The sequence below is a fragment of the Hypoxylon fragiforme genome (assembly GCF_022984875.1).
Source record: "Hypoxylon fragiforme strain CBS 206.31 chromosome Unknown GGS25scaffold_1, whole genome shotgun sequence".
NCBI classification, from domain to species: domain Eukaryota; kingdom Fungi; phylum Ascomycota; class Sordariomycetes; order Xylariales; family Hypoxylaceae; genus Hypoxylon; species Hypoxylon fragiforme.
Window position 1 is genome coordinate 1,522,648 of NW_026054756.1, and position 14,479 is coordinate 1,537,126.

Here is a 14,479-nt window from a genome sequence, read left to right on the forward strand (position 1 = left end):
ACACGTCCCTCGATATGTACCTACCTACCTACCAATGAACAAAGGTTCGAGTCGCATGGGACGGAGCTTTCGGCCCTGTTTGAATGGAATATACGCAACTTCGTCTTCTATATGAGGCTACATCGTGCAAGCTGATTGTTGGTTAGTGTCTGCGAGGTCAGCGTGTCGAGGATAAACAAGTACTGTAGATTCTCTTCTCTGTTACTAGAGGCGGCAACGAAATTTCGTGCCCTGAGAGCGGTCGAAATTTACCTAGCATCGCTTATAAGTGACTGATTTCTCGTGACTGTGGTCGTGTTTACTTACTGTGTTGGTGATAGATACCTCCTAGGTTACGCGAGTTGTTTGTGTGCGATATACGACTTTTTAACTAACCTAGCTACATACCTGCACATCCATCTCCTGAACTTAGATACCTAGGTACTTGATGCTTAAGCTAGTCCCGGGCCCCTTCCTATAAGTGAGTAGGTATAGTATGTATGTATGTCCAAAAGTGCCTACCTAGGTATACCTACATACAGTACCTCATAAACCCCTTTTTCTTTTTGCTTTTTGCTTTTTGCTTTTTGCTTTTATGCCCCAGCTGAATGGCCTGGCTTGGGACTTAAGTGCGTAGGTAGGTAACCTAGATTAGTACTGAATCAGCCACGCGGGAAGAGCTATTTGACATATGTACAGTACATACCTGCATGTATCACAGCTATCTATACATCGATCTACATACATGGTATGTATATACGAATTGCTCAAAACATACATAGGTATCAGGTATCTAGAAGAAGAAGAAAACGGGGAAGGTATTCATTCGGATACCTTTAACAGACTACATATATTAGTTCAATGCGCAGATAGGGGGGAGGGGGAGGGGGAGGGGGCGATTTTGCATTATCATCACCACCTGACCTGCTCCCGAAGCCATATGATGAGAGGTACCTAGGCTACTAGGTACATAGTATAAACATCTCCTTTCACCTATATGTACCTATGTATCTATAAATAGAAGGCACTTACATGTAGGTACTACCTATGTTTAACATTGTCTGTAACTAACTATGTATGTATGTAGTTATGTCCTGCTGCTTGCTTTCACCTAGGCTAGGTATAACTACATATTTACACCAGTTTACCGTTTACCTACATACCTACCTACACCATCTCCATCCCTTACATCCCCAAACTCCAAACTCCAAGCTCCATCCATACTACCAACTCCAGAGACTCAACAAACCTCCTTGCTTCCCCCACACCAAGCCATGGTAAAAAATAATCCTGGACACGCATGTGTTCATTGTGTTGCAATCCTCGATAACGCTATATCCTTTTATCTTTTTTTATCTTAATGTTTTTCTTCTCTATTCTTAGGTACATAGGTATGTTGGTGGGTTCCTACATTCCAGAATGATGCGTTCTCATACCTTATATGAGAGTAGGAGAGAAAGAAGAGAAGAAAAGGACGGGGTCTTCGACTCGGCTGCAGGCGCCCGGTTAGTTAGAGCTCCTCCTCGTAGGTAGATCGGTATGTAGGTGATGACATGCTTCCGAGACAAACATGCAATTTGTTATAGCCGAGTTGCCTTATGTAGCTGTAGGATACTAAGGATCATATGATACACACAATACACACCATACACTGCACTTACCCGTGGTTCATACGTACTAGGTTGAGATCACACATTATCAAAGCATGACTACACTAATCTGAAGGAATTGAAATCATCATAGGAGAGACAGCAGTCTGTGTATTGCATTCACTTTGGAGACTATCTGTCGCTTCCAAAAATGATTATTGGTCTGAGACACATTACGTACACACCATAAAAGCGTTCATAAACGCATCAAACGTCAGGAATCCTATGAACAGTGAAACCCTCCGGTCGAATACTTCATTTCCATCAACCGTCCACTTGCAAAGAAATAAGGGCAATCGTTGTACAGGTAGCAATAGCAAGAATTATTATACAGCGAAACCCTTACAGGGACCAATAATCATACTGTTTTATTTTGGTTGGAGTACACGCCGAGCGCTTATAGGAAAGCAGCACCAACGGCAAGCAGCATCGGGGCCACAAACGGCGCCACCGTCTGAGCGGCGTTCGTGTTGGGCACGACAGTTGGCGAGGTCGCAGACGAGGTTGCTCGGGTTCCAGTAGAAGCTGTAATATTGTTAGCTTAGATAGTTATGGAATAGTGGTACAAGTTCAACTTACTGGAGCTAGCCTGTGTGCTAGACGAGGTGATCGATCCACTTGAAGTAGAAGACGAAGACGAAGACTCGGAGGCGCTCGAGGAAGTAGCAGAAGCGCTGCTAGTGGTCGTGCTAGAGACGGGGGTGGACGAGACGGTCGAAGACACACTAGTCGACGAAGCCGTGCTGCTAGCAGAAGAGCTGGCGCCAGAACCGCCTACAACCTCGAATTGCTTGCTGTAGTTCACCTCAGTGCCATCGTTGATCTCGAGGGCGTAAGTGCCAGAAGGCAGAGAGGAAGAGGGAATCCAGGTGAAGCTCTCGTCAGTCTCGCCGGCTGTAGATTATATTGTTAACACCACCACAATTAGTTAGATAAGGTACCTTAGGAATAACATACAGGTGAGCTCAGACACCGTCTGAAGGTTGTCAGCAGCCCCGTCCTTCAAGGTGATAGCGACGGGTCCCGCGGCACCGGACCAGGTAACCTCAAAAGGCTTACCGGCCTCAATACCATCAAAGTTAGTGTTGGTAATGGCAACGGCGTTCACCCAAGCCGGGAGAGCGGCCAAGATGGCGGCAATGGTGAAAGACTTCATTTTTACTCGTCGTGATTTGAACTGAATATTTATGAAGGAGAGTTTAAAAGAGCTATAGAAGATGAAGGATGTTAGTAGGAGTTCAAAAATTGAAAGTGGGACAGTTGCTGGAGCTCCAGGTTGACATCGCTTGTGGGCGCGAGGTCGCCAGGCAGTTCAATGTTGAGTAGCACAGCACGCGACTCGGGACTCTTTCTGTCAATGGCGATATCTGATAGGTAGGCCGATAGACATCTTTGCGACACCGCAAGTTATAGCACTAGCAGGTACGGAGACCTCTTCAGATCTACCCAAGATCTACATAGCCAGCTTACTGATGTAGGAAGGCGACTATATGTATGAACAGAAATAGTAATAGGAAATTGTACTTACCAGTTGTTCGCTGCTTGAATATTAGAAGACTATATGGGGAAAATGTGACGAGAATAATGTAGAGTTGATGTAATGAGTGTGGTGGAAGATAAAAAGAGTGAAAACTCAAGTTGAGATGAGCAGCTGATGGGAAAGAATAAAAGAAGAACCTTGGAAGGTGAATTCCCTTGTTGAATTTTGGGCAGGCGCCAGGATGGTAGGTACCTGTCTACATACTGAAGAGTATGCCGCGTCCCAGGAAATTGCCATTTGCAAAAACACCTGGGCACCTTCCAAGGAATTGACTCGTGATATAGCAGGGTAACTAACAACGGTTAAAATCCAGACCACCAGACCCAATTGAGTTTAGTCAGGAGTATAATATGCCAAAATATGCATTTACTAAACTCGCCAACGGCTCAACGGGGTGCACTTTTCCTCTTGAAGAATAGGTCTAAATCTTACTCAGTGGTACAAGGGTCTTGTGTAGATCCCCTTCCACCAATCACACCTTGGGCATTCCGCCGAACGGAGAGTTCTATGCAGGTCCGGCCAGTCACCTGCAGTCAGTGCAAGCGCGACGGCGTGGTGTCTCGCTCTCTCCACATCCAAAAAAAATGTCTTATCATTTTGTCATTGTGGTCTGTTTCTCTCGAGTTCGAGCTGAATATGTCTTAACCATCGCCTGTGCTGACCACTTACAGAGTTCGATGTTATTCCAATGCTGATGGATATACAACAACGGTACTACAATATCTATGCGCCAAGGAGTTTGGATCGAAGATGATGTGTAGCGTTTCGTCAAGGCCATCATTGTGTCACAATCATGGATTGCAAACTGGTATGTGCCTTCAATGTCCATAGTACCCAGGTCCCAGGTTGGTTGGGTGTACTTGAGGTACCTACTCGAGAAAACGTACGACGTATGTACAATACATAGCAGACGCCATCAAATTTCGAATAGGGTGAAAACCATCAACTAGTAGCAGTTTTTTGCCCAACCCTCATATGCTCTGGCACACACATTCTGAGCCTCATTAGGGTAATTACTAAACTCGCGCGTTTGATATTCGCAATAATTTCTTCAGTTCCTTTCAATTTAGGTTTCTAGGAAGAGCCTCAATGTACCTAATGAGGTCTACTAATGATGACAGGATGAAGCAAGAAAGTCGGGATTTAATACGCATTCATACTGGTTCGGTTGGCAGCAGGATCTTGAATTTCCAAGTTGCGCAACATGAAGCAGGTATCACACACTCAATCTCAATTCCTAGCACAGTAAGTGGAGCTATTGTAATTTCGCCTAAAAAGCACGCTACGTCAGGGTTGTTAGTTTTACAAGCTAGCTGCTTAATAACCACAGGAATGGCCCAAATAGATCTGGGAAGTCAGGGATATTCCCTGATTAACTCCACTACAAAAGCTTCCCCAGATATCTCGATATGCAATTTCAAGGGGGTTTCCCATAACCATCTTGTTATTGCCATGACATTCTTCAATGCTCGTGATCCGCGCGACAAGGATTGATATCAACAGCGAAAAGTCACTTGGCAGCTAAAAGGAATGCTCGTCCTCGTCCATGCAAAAGTCGTCACTTTTATGTAATACTGCGTTGACTTCGTCCTTCCACAGCAGGTGCTTGCACAAAGACAACATTCATGGATATCTTTTGACTTTTCCATACACCTCAATGGCCTGCTTGGCCTGCCTACCTAAGATTAATGATCAGAGTATTCGGCACCACAACCGGACTATCAAGGGAACTTTCTAGTATTAAAAGCGGTGTGCTAACATTAGTTACTGGTATGCACATCGACTCTTCAATGCTCTTTATGATCTCGAACCAAATGCGTACCTAAAATCCCATTCATTTGATCTACACTACCTAGGGTAGTGTCTAAAGCGACCAAACCACCAGGCATCGGGACCCTCGTATAGCAACGTTTGAATGGTTGGATAAAATCTTGGCCTAATAGAAGTTGGTATCCGTTCTCGAACGTTGTAAGCGGGAAAGTTTATTCAAGATGTTAGCTCCGCCGGTTTACTTGATTACACAAATCATAAATACGGTGGTCTCGAGTTTGAGACCTGCCATGCTCTTACTCATCCCTGAGCAACATAATTTCAAGATGCCAGACCAGTTCAACGTTTTCGTTTAGAAGACGTTGTGTTCGCTTTGAGTTTACCTGAGATCTGAGTCTTGCAATAATTTTACGAGTCTATGAGCGTATATTGCGAAAGCTTATAGGGCCTTGGTAGAGTACCTAGGGTAGACTACAGCGAACTACGCCGCGGCGAACACCCTCTGCTTCCTCTCGGAGCTCCTCAACATTGGCACCGAGCTCGCGAGCCTTGGCGACGAAGTCATCCAGTGAACCGCCTACACCGAAGTAGAGCTTCTTGGCGCCGACCAAGGCTTCCGCGGCATGACCATGCGTTCTCTCTCGTTCCATTAGGGAAAATATGGTGTGCGTAAAGGCGTTGAGAGCAAAGGGGGAATAAATGGTCTCTGCGCCAAGTATGACGGTTTGCCGTTTGGAACCATCTCCCGTTCCGGAGGTTTCGTTGGAGGCAATTAGTTCAACGAACTCTGCCGACCAACCACCGGAGAAGAAAGAAAGAGAGATTCCGCGATCCGAGAGAAAGTCTTCAAAGGCTTTGGTGACTTCTGGCGTTAAGTCAAGTTCTCCCTCGGAGCATAGCGCGTTCTCCAATATTGGTGAGTCAGTTCGTTGATGAAGGGCCCAGCACAGGATAAAGTTGGGCAGTGTTACAAGTTGCAAGACGGTTGGATTATAGTCAGCTAAGACCATGGAGAGGACGGAATCCTTCTTGCAAGTTCGAAGGCCGAGGCTCCACTGGAAAAGGGCCAACGAGGGGAGAGCCGTACCACAACCGAGCTATAGATGTTCAACCGTAAGTTGATGTAAACATTCGCAAGGCTTTCCATGTATATATATATATATACCCAGCCAGGTATATATATAAGAGACAAAACCGACTTACTTCTATGATCCTTGGCGCCACTTCTACTTCGGAAAGAAAAGACTTGGAAAGTGAAAGGACCTTGACGAGATCGACACTACACTCCCAGGACTTGAATCCGCCTTCGTATACTCCGGTCTTCACATCATGGTTGCCTAGTCCGGGCTTAGGATCCCCCCCATCGTCCTCGGCCATAAGCTGGACTCGGACATCCCACAACTCGCGCCGAGGAAGCTGGATTGTCCCGTTGCCGTCAAGATCGATATCTAAAGTGCTATAGGCGATTTTAGATGGTAGCTGAGATAGCATATGGTGTAGATCATGACTGGTCGCAGGGAGTAATGGTTTTCCCGCAACAGGAAATGCGCTAGCTGCGGGTTGTGGCTGGATGGGTGCGCTGACGCTGGGCGCGATAAAATTTGACGCCCCCCCTTCATCCTCTATGTCATCTCCTGAGAAGGAGAAGGAGAACTGACCAGACATGCTTGATTCGGTCCCGAAACTGAAGCTTCCTTTTTTTCTTCCTTTTTCTTCCTCGGAATTTCCGATATTAGATATACGATATGACTAATAAGGTATCAAGGGATTGATATCAATTAGAGCGCAAAAGAAATGCACCTACACCAATTTTTTAGGTCTTGATGGATCATGTGGTACCTAGTACTAGGTATGCACTATGCAGATGCGGGTAGTAGTACAAGCCTGGAGGTACTAATTGCTACAGTAAGTTATGTAAGGAACTTCAGATAACACCAGAGTTGTTCCTTATCTTCATCATCGTTTTCTTTTTTTCTTTTTTCTTTTTTGGTTTAATTATGATACCGACTAGCCCTCTAAACCTTATGTCCCTAGACTCCCTACCCTAGGCATTGAGCATTGCCTCCTTTCGTATTTTTCGTATTATCTACAACTTCAACGTTCAATTAGTCGAACAGACTCGATCTACATACGTCAATGTCAAGCTCTTATCCTATCGGCACTTACCACCCAATGTCACTCGGTTGCTTCGGAACATTGAACTAATCACATAGTTATATGCATACTACATCCGATATATGTAGTGTATACATGGAATTCCCAAGTGGGACAAAGAGGCCTACCTATTTTGTTAATGTGTGATGCAACACAATGATGCCAGGTGATAAATTTGGAAGCCCCTCAACTCATAGAACAAGGAGATTTGTGGGGTGCGATGTGGTTGGCTCAAATACGAACCAGCTTTCCAGCCGCATTCATCCTAGCAAGCAACATCATTGGCTCTTATTACAAGAACCTGCTATTCTTATGCCAGGTTTCATATCAAACTTCTGTGGCAAGGAAGCTGAGTTGCAATCAATGGATCGGTTATATCATCTATCTAAAGTGACGAGCCGGGGAGATGGTTGTAAATACCTGGTCTTCGTGAAAACGGTCGACCACCTTCGTTTAAAGGCAAACATCAGCCATACGCGCAATGTGATGATGTGTTTCGAAGAGGGGTAAAGAAAGAAGAGAGAGATATGTTAGATGGCAATCTTCATGGGCTGGATACTTGGTAGGTAAGGTAGTCAGTCTCTGATCCGTGATCCAGGATCCTAACATTGATCCTAACATCCTATCATCCTAACTAAGAATCTGCTTGTCTATCTATCCACTTATTGATGGCATGCCTACTTATGTACTTACTAACCTAGTCACCATAAGTCACCTACTTGCCTATGTTGGTAGGTGCCTACTTTAGAATATTTGAATATATGATGGGGAAGCTCCTTCCTGAGACCGTGGTAGGCTAATATACGCAGCCTCCCGTTACTCAACCTATCCACTCCTTCTCAAAATTCAACTTTTACAGCCTTTGGTTGCTTTCTCACCCTGAATTGCGTGGCTTTCAGCTGAACATCGAATCCTCTATACCGCCAAGTACAAATCAAAAAGACAATAAAAAAAGAAAATTACATTTGCCACTTCAGTCAATTATAAAACGCCAGCGTCCCCCAACACGCTAGGTATGGGTCAGCTTCTAAGTCCATTACGTTGAGTCTACCTATATCTCGCCATCTCAAGCATGACACGTTACAGAACCTCCCGCGTGTCAAATCATGGCGTCAGGGATATTGGTAGTGCTAACGTCTTCCGGGCTACAGCAAAGGAACCTTATGCCATTCGAGAGGAACCTCTGGGGACTACTAAACATGTCAGAATCGTGGGCATCGGGGCTGGAGCTAGTGGTATCAACATGGTACGGACACTTCGAAGAAACCTAACCAATTATGAGCACGTTATATACGAGAAGAACGAGAAGGTCGGGGGGACTTGGTTCGAGAACACGTACCCCGGGTGTAGATGTGATGTACCAAGTCATAACTATCAATTCTCATGGCGAAGGAATCCCGAATGGTCCAATTTCTTCGCGCCCGCCGCTGAGATCGAGCAGTACTTGACTCGCATATGCGAAGAGGAGCACATGATGGACACCATAAAGACACAACACAAGGTTATAGGCGCATGGTGGGACGAGAATCGTGGTCTATGGGATATCAAAGTCTTGAACCTAGGGACTGGTGAGGAATTCAGGGATCAAGCCAATTTCTTGGTCGATGGCTCTGGTATCCTAAAGTAAGAATAAACATTCACGAATGAACTTGGCATCATTTACAACCCCTTACTAACCAGAGGACCTCTAGTAACTGGACATGGCCAGATATTACGGGCATAAAGAGTTTCCAAGGAGAGTTGATACATACTGCCAATTGGCCCAAAGACTTCGACCACACCAACAAAACTGTCGCAATAATAGGGAATGGCTCATCCGGTATCCAGTTGCTCCCCACGATTCAACCAGGTTAGCCACCTTATTTACATACCACACGAGGCAATGAGGCAACGCCAACTAATACATAACAGATGCTAAGCAAATTTACCATTTCGTCCGCACGCCCACATGGATCATACCTCCGCGAATAGTATCAATGATGGTAATGGGCGGTCCAGCCAAGAGTATCCTCGGTGAGATCGAGTTCGACGAAGGGGAGAACTTCTCGGAGCGACAGATCGAAAGGTTTAAAAACGACCCCGAATTATACAGAAGATTTATCAAGACCATCGAAAAAGACAGTAACGCGGCCTTCCACCTGGTATGATATACTATCTATGTGAGGGTTTCGGTACTGTATTGTTGCTAACCATTCCATGCGTGGGTAGGTTATCAACGGCGGTCCAGTCCAGGCATTTGCAACCAATAAAGTCACCCAGTATATGAAAACTGCTCTAGGCAGCGATGAGAAGCTCTGCAAAGCTCTGATTCCCAAATTTCCCCTGGGATCCCGTCGCATTACCCCGGCCCCGGGCTACCTTGAGGCTCTGAGAGCCCCGAATACGGAAGTAATCACGGGAGAGATTGCGGAAATCGTACCTGAGGGTATCCGACGACAGTCGGGAGAAGTAATCAAGCTGGATGCCATCATCTGCGCCACGGGTTTCGATAACTCTTTCACTCCACGCTTTCCTATCGTCGGCCGAAACGGCAACATCCAGGACATCATGAAGGCAGAGACACCCAAGGGCTATATGTCTTGCGCACTAGCCGGCGTGCCCAATTACTTTAGTAAGTTCTCTGGAATACAAAAGCCCAGCATTCACGCTTCTAACCCGACATCCGTACCTACATAGCCTTCCTAGGTCCCAACGCGCCCATAGGCCACGGCAGCGTGCTCACTCTGACGGAACACATTGCGCGGTACATCACCCGGATCATCATCAAATGCCAGACGGAAAACATCAAAGCCATCGCACCCTCGGACGCGGCAGTCGCGGACTACAGCGAGCACATCGCGGCCTTCATGCCGCGCACGGCGTGGGCGGCGCCGTGCAAATCCTGGTTCAAGGGCGGCAAGGAGGACGGTCCCGTCACCGCCCTGCACCCAGGCAGCCGCATCCACTTCTTCCAGATGCTCGACCGCTTCCGCGGCGAGGACTGGGTGTACGTGTACGACGGCGGCGCCAGCAAGAACAGGTTCGCGTACCTGGGGAACGGGTTTGCGGCGAGGGAGCTGGATCCTAATCAGGACTCCACGTGGTACCTCGACGAGGAGGCGGACGCTCTGTTGTAGGTGGGTGGGTTAGGGTTGGCCTCTGAAGGGCTGTTTATGATGACGATTATGTGCTCATGAGGTTTGGGGGCTGGTTCGGGATACTATTGCTTTTGCTCGTTGTGCTGTGCTGTGCTGTGCTGTACATACCTACCTGGGTAGTATATATGCATGAATATGAATATGAATGAACCGGCCGTAAGAGGTTGAACACAACCCCCCCCCCCCCCTCCTTCCCCTTTACGAAATCCTTGCTAAACCGTGCCTAATCCGCATAAGGAAGCAGGATCGTCTACTAGCTTAGGTAAGGAACCGATGACGATGCGTGTGTAGCTTAACTACCTAACCTAGGTATGTAGATGAACAATAACCTCTAACCGGACCGTCCCGGATCCTTCTTTTCTCCCATCGATCTCACGTAAGATGCCATGCTCACGCCGGCAAGGTTACCTACCTAGATTAGGTGATTTGTAGGTATGTATTCTTTTTTTTCCTTGCAGGATCCAATCGGAATATGTATAGACATCTATCCCCCCCCCCCCCCCCCCTCCCCCCCCCTCCCCTTTCTTTACATAGGTATGAGGATCGCAAGTAGGTGATACTACAGCTAGAGGTAGGAGGTAGGAGGTAGGAATCCTTCTACAACTAGATGCGGACGGACGTCTGTTTGTCGGATCTTAGTCTGTGAGGGGTGAGGAAGGAAGGGGGTGGGGGGTAGGGGAGCGGAAGAAGAAGAGGGGAGGTACATCGTTGTACAGTATAACGCCGTAAGCAGCAGCAGCGCATGATGTAGGTCGTTGGAAAGCGGCTTTAGGTACCTAGGTACCTAAGGTTGGTGGGTTGGTGGTGAGAGCTTGATTTATAGACGCATGCACATACATATAGGTAGTAGGTAACTATGTATGTGCTTACTTGAAACAAGGGTATGTATGTAGGTTGGTATGGATGTATCTGCTTGTGTATGTACCTAGGTATAATGTTGGTTGGATGGTAGAGGGAGGAAGTAGGAAGTAGGAAGTAGGTACGAAGGGACTCAGCGGAGTATCTGGGTGCCGGCATCACAACATCACACTTAGGTATGCAGTATGTATGTATGTGGGTAAGATATGGATATACATACTTGAGTGTGGACGTATGTAAATCGATGTGTACTTAGGTAGGTAGGTAAGTCCTACCTGCCCAGGTAATTAGTTGCAAAACTGATATGCAACATTTGTTCCCTGCTTCTTCTTCTTCTCTACACATATTTACGGCCCCCAATATGCGCGAGAGTGCTTATATCCATGTCTTACATGACGTTACGTAGATACCTATGTAGGTAGATGGGTGAGTACTATCTGCGAGTAGTTACCGTAAGCATAGCCTACCTACCTACCTACCTACCTACCTATACACGATCGTCTAAAAAGCGCCCCTTATTTCTCATCTGTGCCATCGTCACTTCGGGCTGCCTGCCATCAGCCTAGGTTATGTGGTTAGAGTGAATAGGGTGAGCAGATAACGGAAGGAGTAGGTATATAACCTTATATTTACGCTCCATGGATTGAAAGTCGCTGGTGAAGGCATAAAGCAGGTAGATACATGATAGTATAGAAGCGACCTAGACCGGCCCCCAAGCTTAGAGACGCTGTGTCGCCCAGCCTCAGAGCAATAAACTCAGCCCATCCATCCTACCTTAAGAAGAAGCTGGAGGCCAACCCAGGGAGACCGAGCATGCTTGTTGTCTATGCGTACTAGTGATTTTGCAGCTATTAAGTCATGTGCCCCTTAATCACGCCTCGATCAGATCAGTTCAGAAGTCGTGATAATACTCATTCATATCTTTTTCTCGTCACCTAGGTATATACCTACAACAGCCCATAACCCTCCACGTAGCTAGCTAGCCCCCTTAATCAACATCCAACGCCTCAACAATCCAATCCGCCTGCACAGCACTGACCTTCTTCGCGTAGCTCTTCTGCGTGAACACGTGCTCCAAAAACATGATCGCCTCCCTCTTCTGGCCGTGCAGGACGCTCGACGGGTGGATGGCGACGACGTGCTTCCCCTGAATAGTAACGTAGCTCGCGTCGGGCGCGAGGAGCGCGCACTTGGTGCCGAACCCCTTCAGGAAGCACTTCAGCAGCGCGGCCGCCCTCTCGGGGGACAGCGGGACGAAGGGCTGGGGGTCGGGCGGGGGAGGCTCCGCGAGCATCTTCTCCTTGAGGCAGATGCCGCGCAGCTGCTTGCGGATGTTGAGGGCCTGCTTCATGTTGCGGATGTTGATGCGCCGCTTCTTGCACCAGTCGATGCGGTCGGCGTTCTCGCCCGTGTACCGCTGCATGGTGGTGAGGTACGTGAGGATGTCGCCCTCGCGGCGGTATAGCTCCTTGCGGTACTCTTCCACCTCTTCTCTTACTTCTTCCGATTGTACCTGGTGGAATATGCTCTCTCCCGACGTGATGCATGCAATGATATCGATGACTTCGAGGAGGCAGTCGTATTCGGGGTCACTCGCCGCGAGCAGTACTCTGCCGTATGGTGCGGATACCGGGAAGAGAGCTAGCTTTTTCCCGATTTCCGTGATCTTGCCGTCGTTGGCTAGCGCACCAAGGAAATGCAGATGTATCAAGGCCTTTTCGATAGATCCCATGTCGGGAAAGTCCATCAAGGGAAACGAAAGAATATCATCGATGCCACGTGCTTTCATTGCCAGGACGGCGCCCAAGACATCGTTGCGTAAAATCTCGGGAAGATCCGCTTCTTGGAGTGAATCATACGTATCTGAGGTATACAACCTGTAGCATTTTCCCGGCCCTTCACGGCCAGCTCGACCAGTCCGTTGTATCGCCGATGACTTCGAGATTGCCTTCGCCAACAAGGATTCCATACCTAGCTGGGATCGGAATTGCTTCACTTTGGCTTTTCCACCATCAATCACATAACGGACACCGGGAACAGTGACGGACGTCTCGGCGATATTGGTTGCCAAGACCACCTTTCGTGTAAATCCCTTCTTGGCAGGCTGGAACGCTTCTTGTTGCGCTTGAATTGATAATTGACCGTATAGAGGACAGACTAATAGTCTCGGCACATCTGAAGCCAACGTTGCGCAATGTTCTTCGATGAGTCGCTGAGCAGACTCGATGTCCTCCTGCCCGGTAAGAAATACTAGTATGTCCCCAGGTAGTGGCTCTTGCAGATGAATCTGAAAGATTCGTTTGAGGAGGACTTCTTGAATATCCGGTACTGGTCTGTCTGTGTACTTGACTTCCACGGGATATTGCCTCCCTTGTATCCTAAGTAATTGGATGGGCGGTCTCGGATCCTGGGGCTTGAAAAATTCCTGGATCTTCTCTATGTCTGCTGTGGCACTCATGATGACGACCTTCAAGGGTATACCCCCCCGTCCAGCTTTATCACTCGACAATATCTGCTTTAAGAACCCGGCCAGCATATCGACATCAACGCTCCTTTCGTGAATTTCATCGACTATGATAGCACTGTACTGACGAAGATTCGGGTCCCGTAAGAGCTCCTGAAGAAGCATACCTTCTGTGAGGAACTTGATTTTGGTACCTTTTGGCACATTGTGATCGAACCGAACTGAGTAACCAACAGATCCCTCGCGCGAAGCCCCAAGAGGTGTCCCCATTTCGCGAGCCACTCGGTTTGCCAAGGTAGTTGCTGCAACTCGTCGCGGCTGGGTAATGGCAATCATCCCGCCTACGTTCACCGTATCGGACTGCACTTGGACCTTCTTCTTCCGACACCAGGGCTCGTCACATAGAAACTGAGGGGTCTGGGTACTTTTACCTGAACCAGTCTCACCGACGATGAGGAGCACATCATTTTCACCACGCAAACCAGCTCTGATGTCTTCTTGACGATTCCATATTGGCAACGCCTTACGAGACTTTAATAGTGACTGGTCTCCGCTGATTGCTAATCGTTTGGGCGCATTCTTCTTAGAAGTTTCTGGATTGGGTTCCTTCAAAGGCTTTTTCGTAGACACTGGCTGAGACCCAGACTCAGTTATTACTGCATGCTCCTGATCCCTTGATGGCTGCTCTACTACTTTCTTCTGAGGGTTCAAATAGGCACTGATGTCGATTGTCTTGTCTCCAATCTTAATTACTGATGCACTATTTGTGGCTTTGGTCTTGCGCCTTTTTGGCCTATGCTCATCTTCAGTCATATTTGAATTTGTGGTTTGTGATAGTGGTTGATATGATTTGAATGTAGAAAAGTGAAAGTGAAAAGTTTATATATAATACTGAAAATAATCATGAAGAAATGAAGAAATAATCTTG

The 14,479-nt window shown here is 47.3% G+C and overlaps 4 protein-coding genes across 4 annotated transcripts; 1 reads left to right on the top strand and 3 right to left on the bottom strand.

Moving 5' to 3' along the window:
- Positions 1-1,642: 1,642 nt before the first annotated feature.
- On the bottom strand, positions 1,643-2,848 carry GGS25DRAFT_24205 (uncharacterized protein). The gene is made up of 3 exons (XM_049257123.1): positions 2,586-2,848; positions 2,208-2,522; positions 1,643-2,153 (listed from the first exon to the last, which is right to left on the bottom strand). Exons 1-3 carry the CDS (start codon positions 2,782-2,784, stop codon positions 2,026-2,028), a joined length of 642 nt encoding a protein of 213 aa, XP_049121226.1. The 5' UTR covers positions 2,785-2,848; the 3' UTR covers positions 1,643-2,025.
- Positions 2,849-5,152: 2,304 nt separating this feature from the next.
- On the bottom strand, positions 5,153-6,809 carry GGS25DRAFT_24214 (uncharacterized protein). The gene is made up of 2 exons (XM_049257124.1): positions 6,142-6,809; positions 5,153-6,035 (listed from the first exon to the last, which is right to left on the bottom strand). Exons 1-2 carry the CDS (start codon positions 6,601-6,603, stop codon positions 5,400-5,402), a joined length of 1,098 nt encoding a protein of 365 aa, XP_049121227.1. The 5' UTR covers positions 6,604-6,809; the 3' UTR covers positions 5,153-5,399.
- A 1,355-nt stretch (positions 6,810-8,164) lies between these two features.
- Positions 8,165-10,208, top strand: GGS25DRAFT_516750 (FAD/NAD(P)-binding domain-containing protein; the record flags this gene model as incomplete). Its single annotated transcript, XM_049263261.1, has 5 exons — positions 8,165-8,715; positions 8,784-8,941; positions 9,004-9,233; positions 9,301-9,703; positions 9,778-10,208. 5 exons carry the CDS (start codon positions 8,165-8,167, stop codon positions 10,206-10,208), a joined length of 1,773 nt encoding a protein of 590 aa, XP_049121228.1.
- A 1,429-nt stretch (positions 10,209-11,637) lies between these two features.
- On the bottom strand, positions 11,638-14,476 carry GGS25DRAFT_24364 (P-loop containing nucleoside triphosphate hydrolase protein). Its single transcript, XM_049257139.1, has one exon. The coding sequence runs from the start codon at positions 14,362-14,364 to the stop codon at positions 12,076-12,078; it is 2,289 nt and encodes a 762-aa protein (XP_049121229.1). The 5' UTR covers positions 14,365-14,476; the 3' UTR covers positions 11,638-12,075.
- Positions 14,477-14,479: the final 3 nt, after the last annotated feature.

Excerpts from the sequence above, each read along its gene's own strand:
- GGS25DRAFT_24214 (XM_049257124.1), bottom strand. The coding sequence starts at position 6,603 with ATGTCTGGTCAGTTCTCCTTCTCCTTCTCAGGAGATGACATAGAGGAT. Across the intron at positions 6,036-6,141 it reads TGGCGCCAAGGATCATAGAA|CTCGGTTGTGGTACGGCTCT; the intron begins GTAAGTCGGTTT and ends GAACATCTATAG.
- GGS25DRAFT_24364 (XM_049257139.1), bottom strand. The coding sequence starts at position 14,364 with ATGACTGAAGATGAGCATAGGCCAAAAAGGCGCAAGACCAAAGCCACA.
- GGS25DRAFT_24205 (XM_049257123.1), bottom strand. The coding sequence starts at position 2,784 with ATGAAGTCTTTCACCATTGCCGCCATCTTGGCCGCTCTCCCGGCTTGG. Across the intron at positions 2,523-2,585 it reads GACGGTGTCTGAGCTCACCT|CCGGCGAGACTGACGAGAGC; the intron begins GTATGTTATTCC and ends TATAATCTACAG. Across the intron at positions 2,154-2,207 it reads TAGCACACAGGCTAGCTCCA|CTTCTACTGGAACCCGAGCA; the intron begins GTAAGTTGAACT and ends ACAATATTACAG.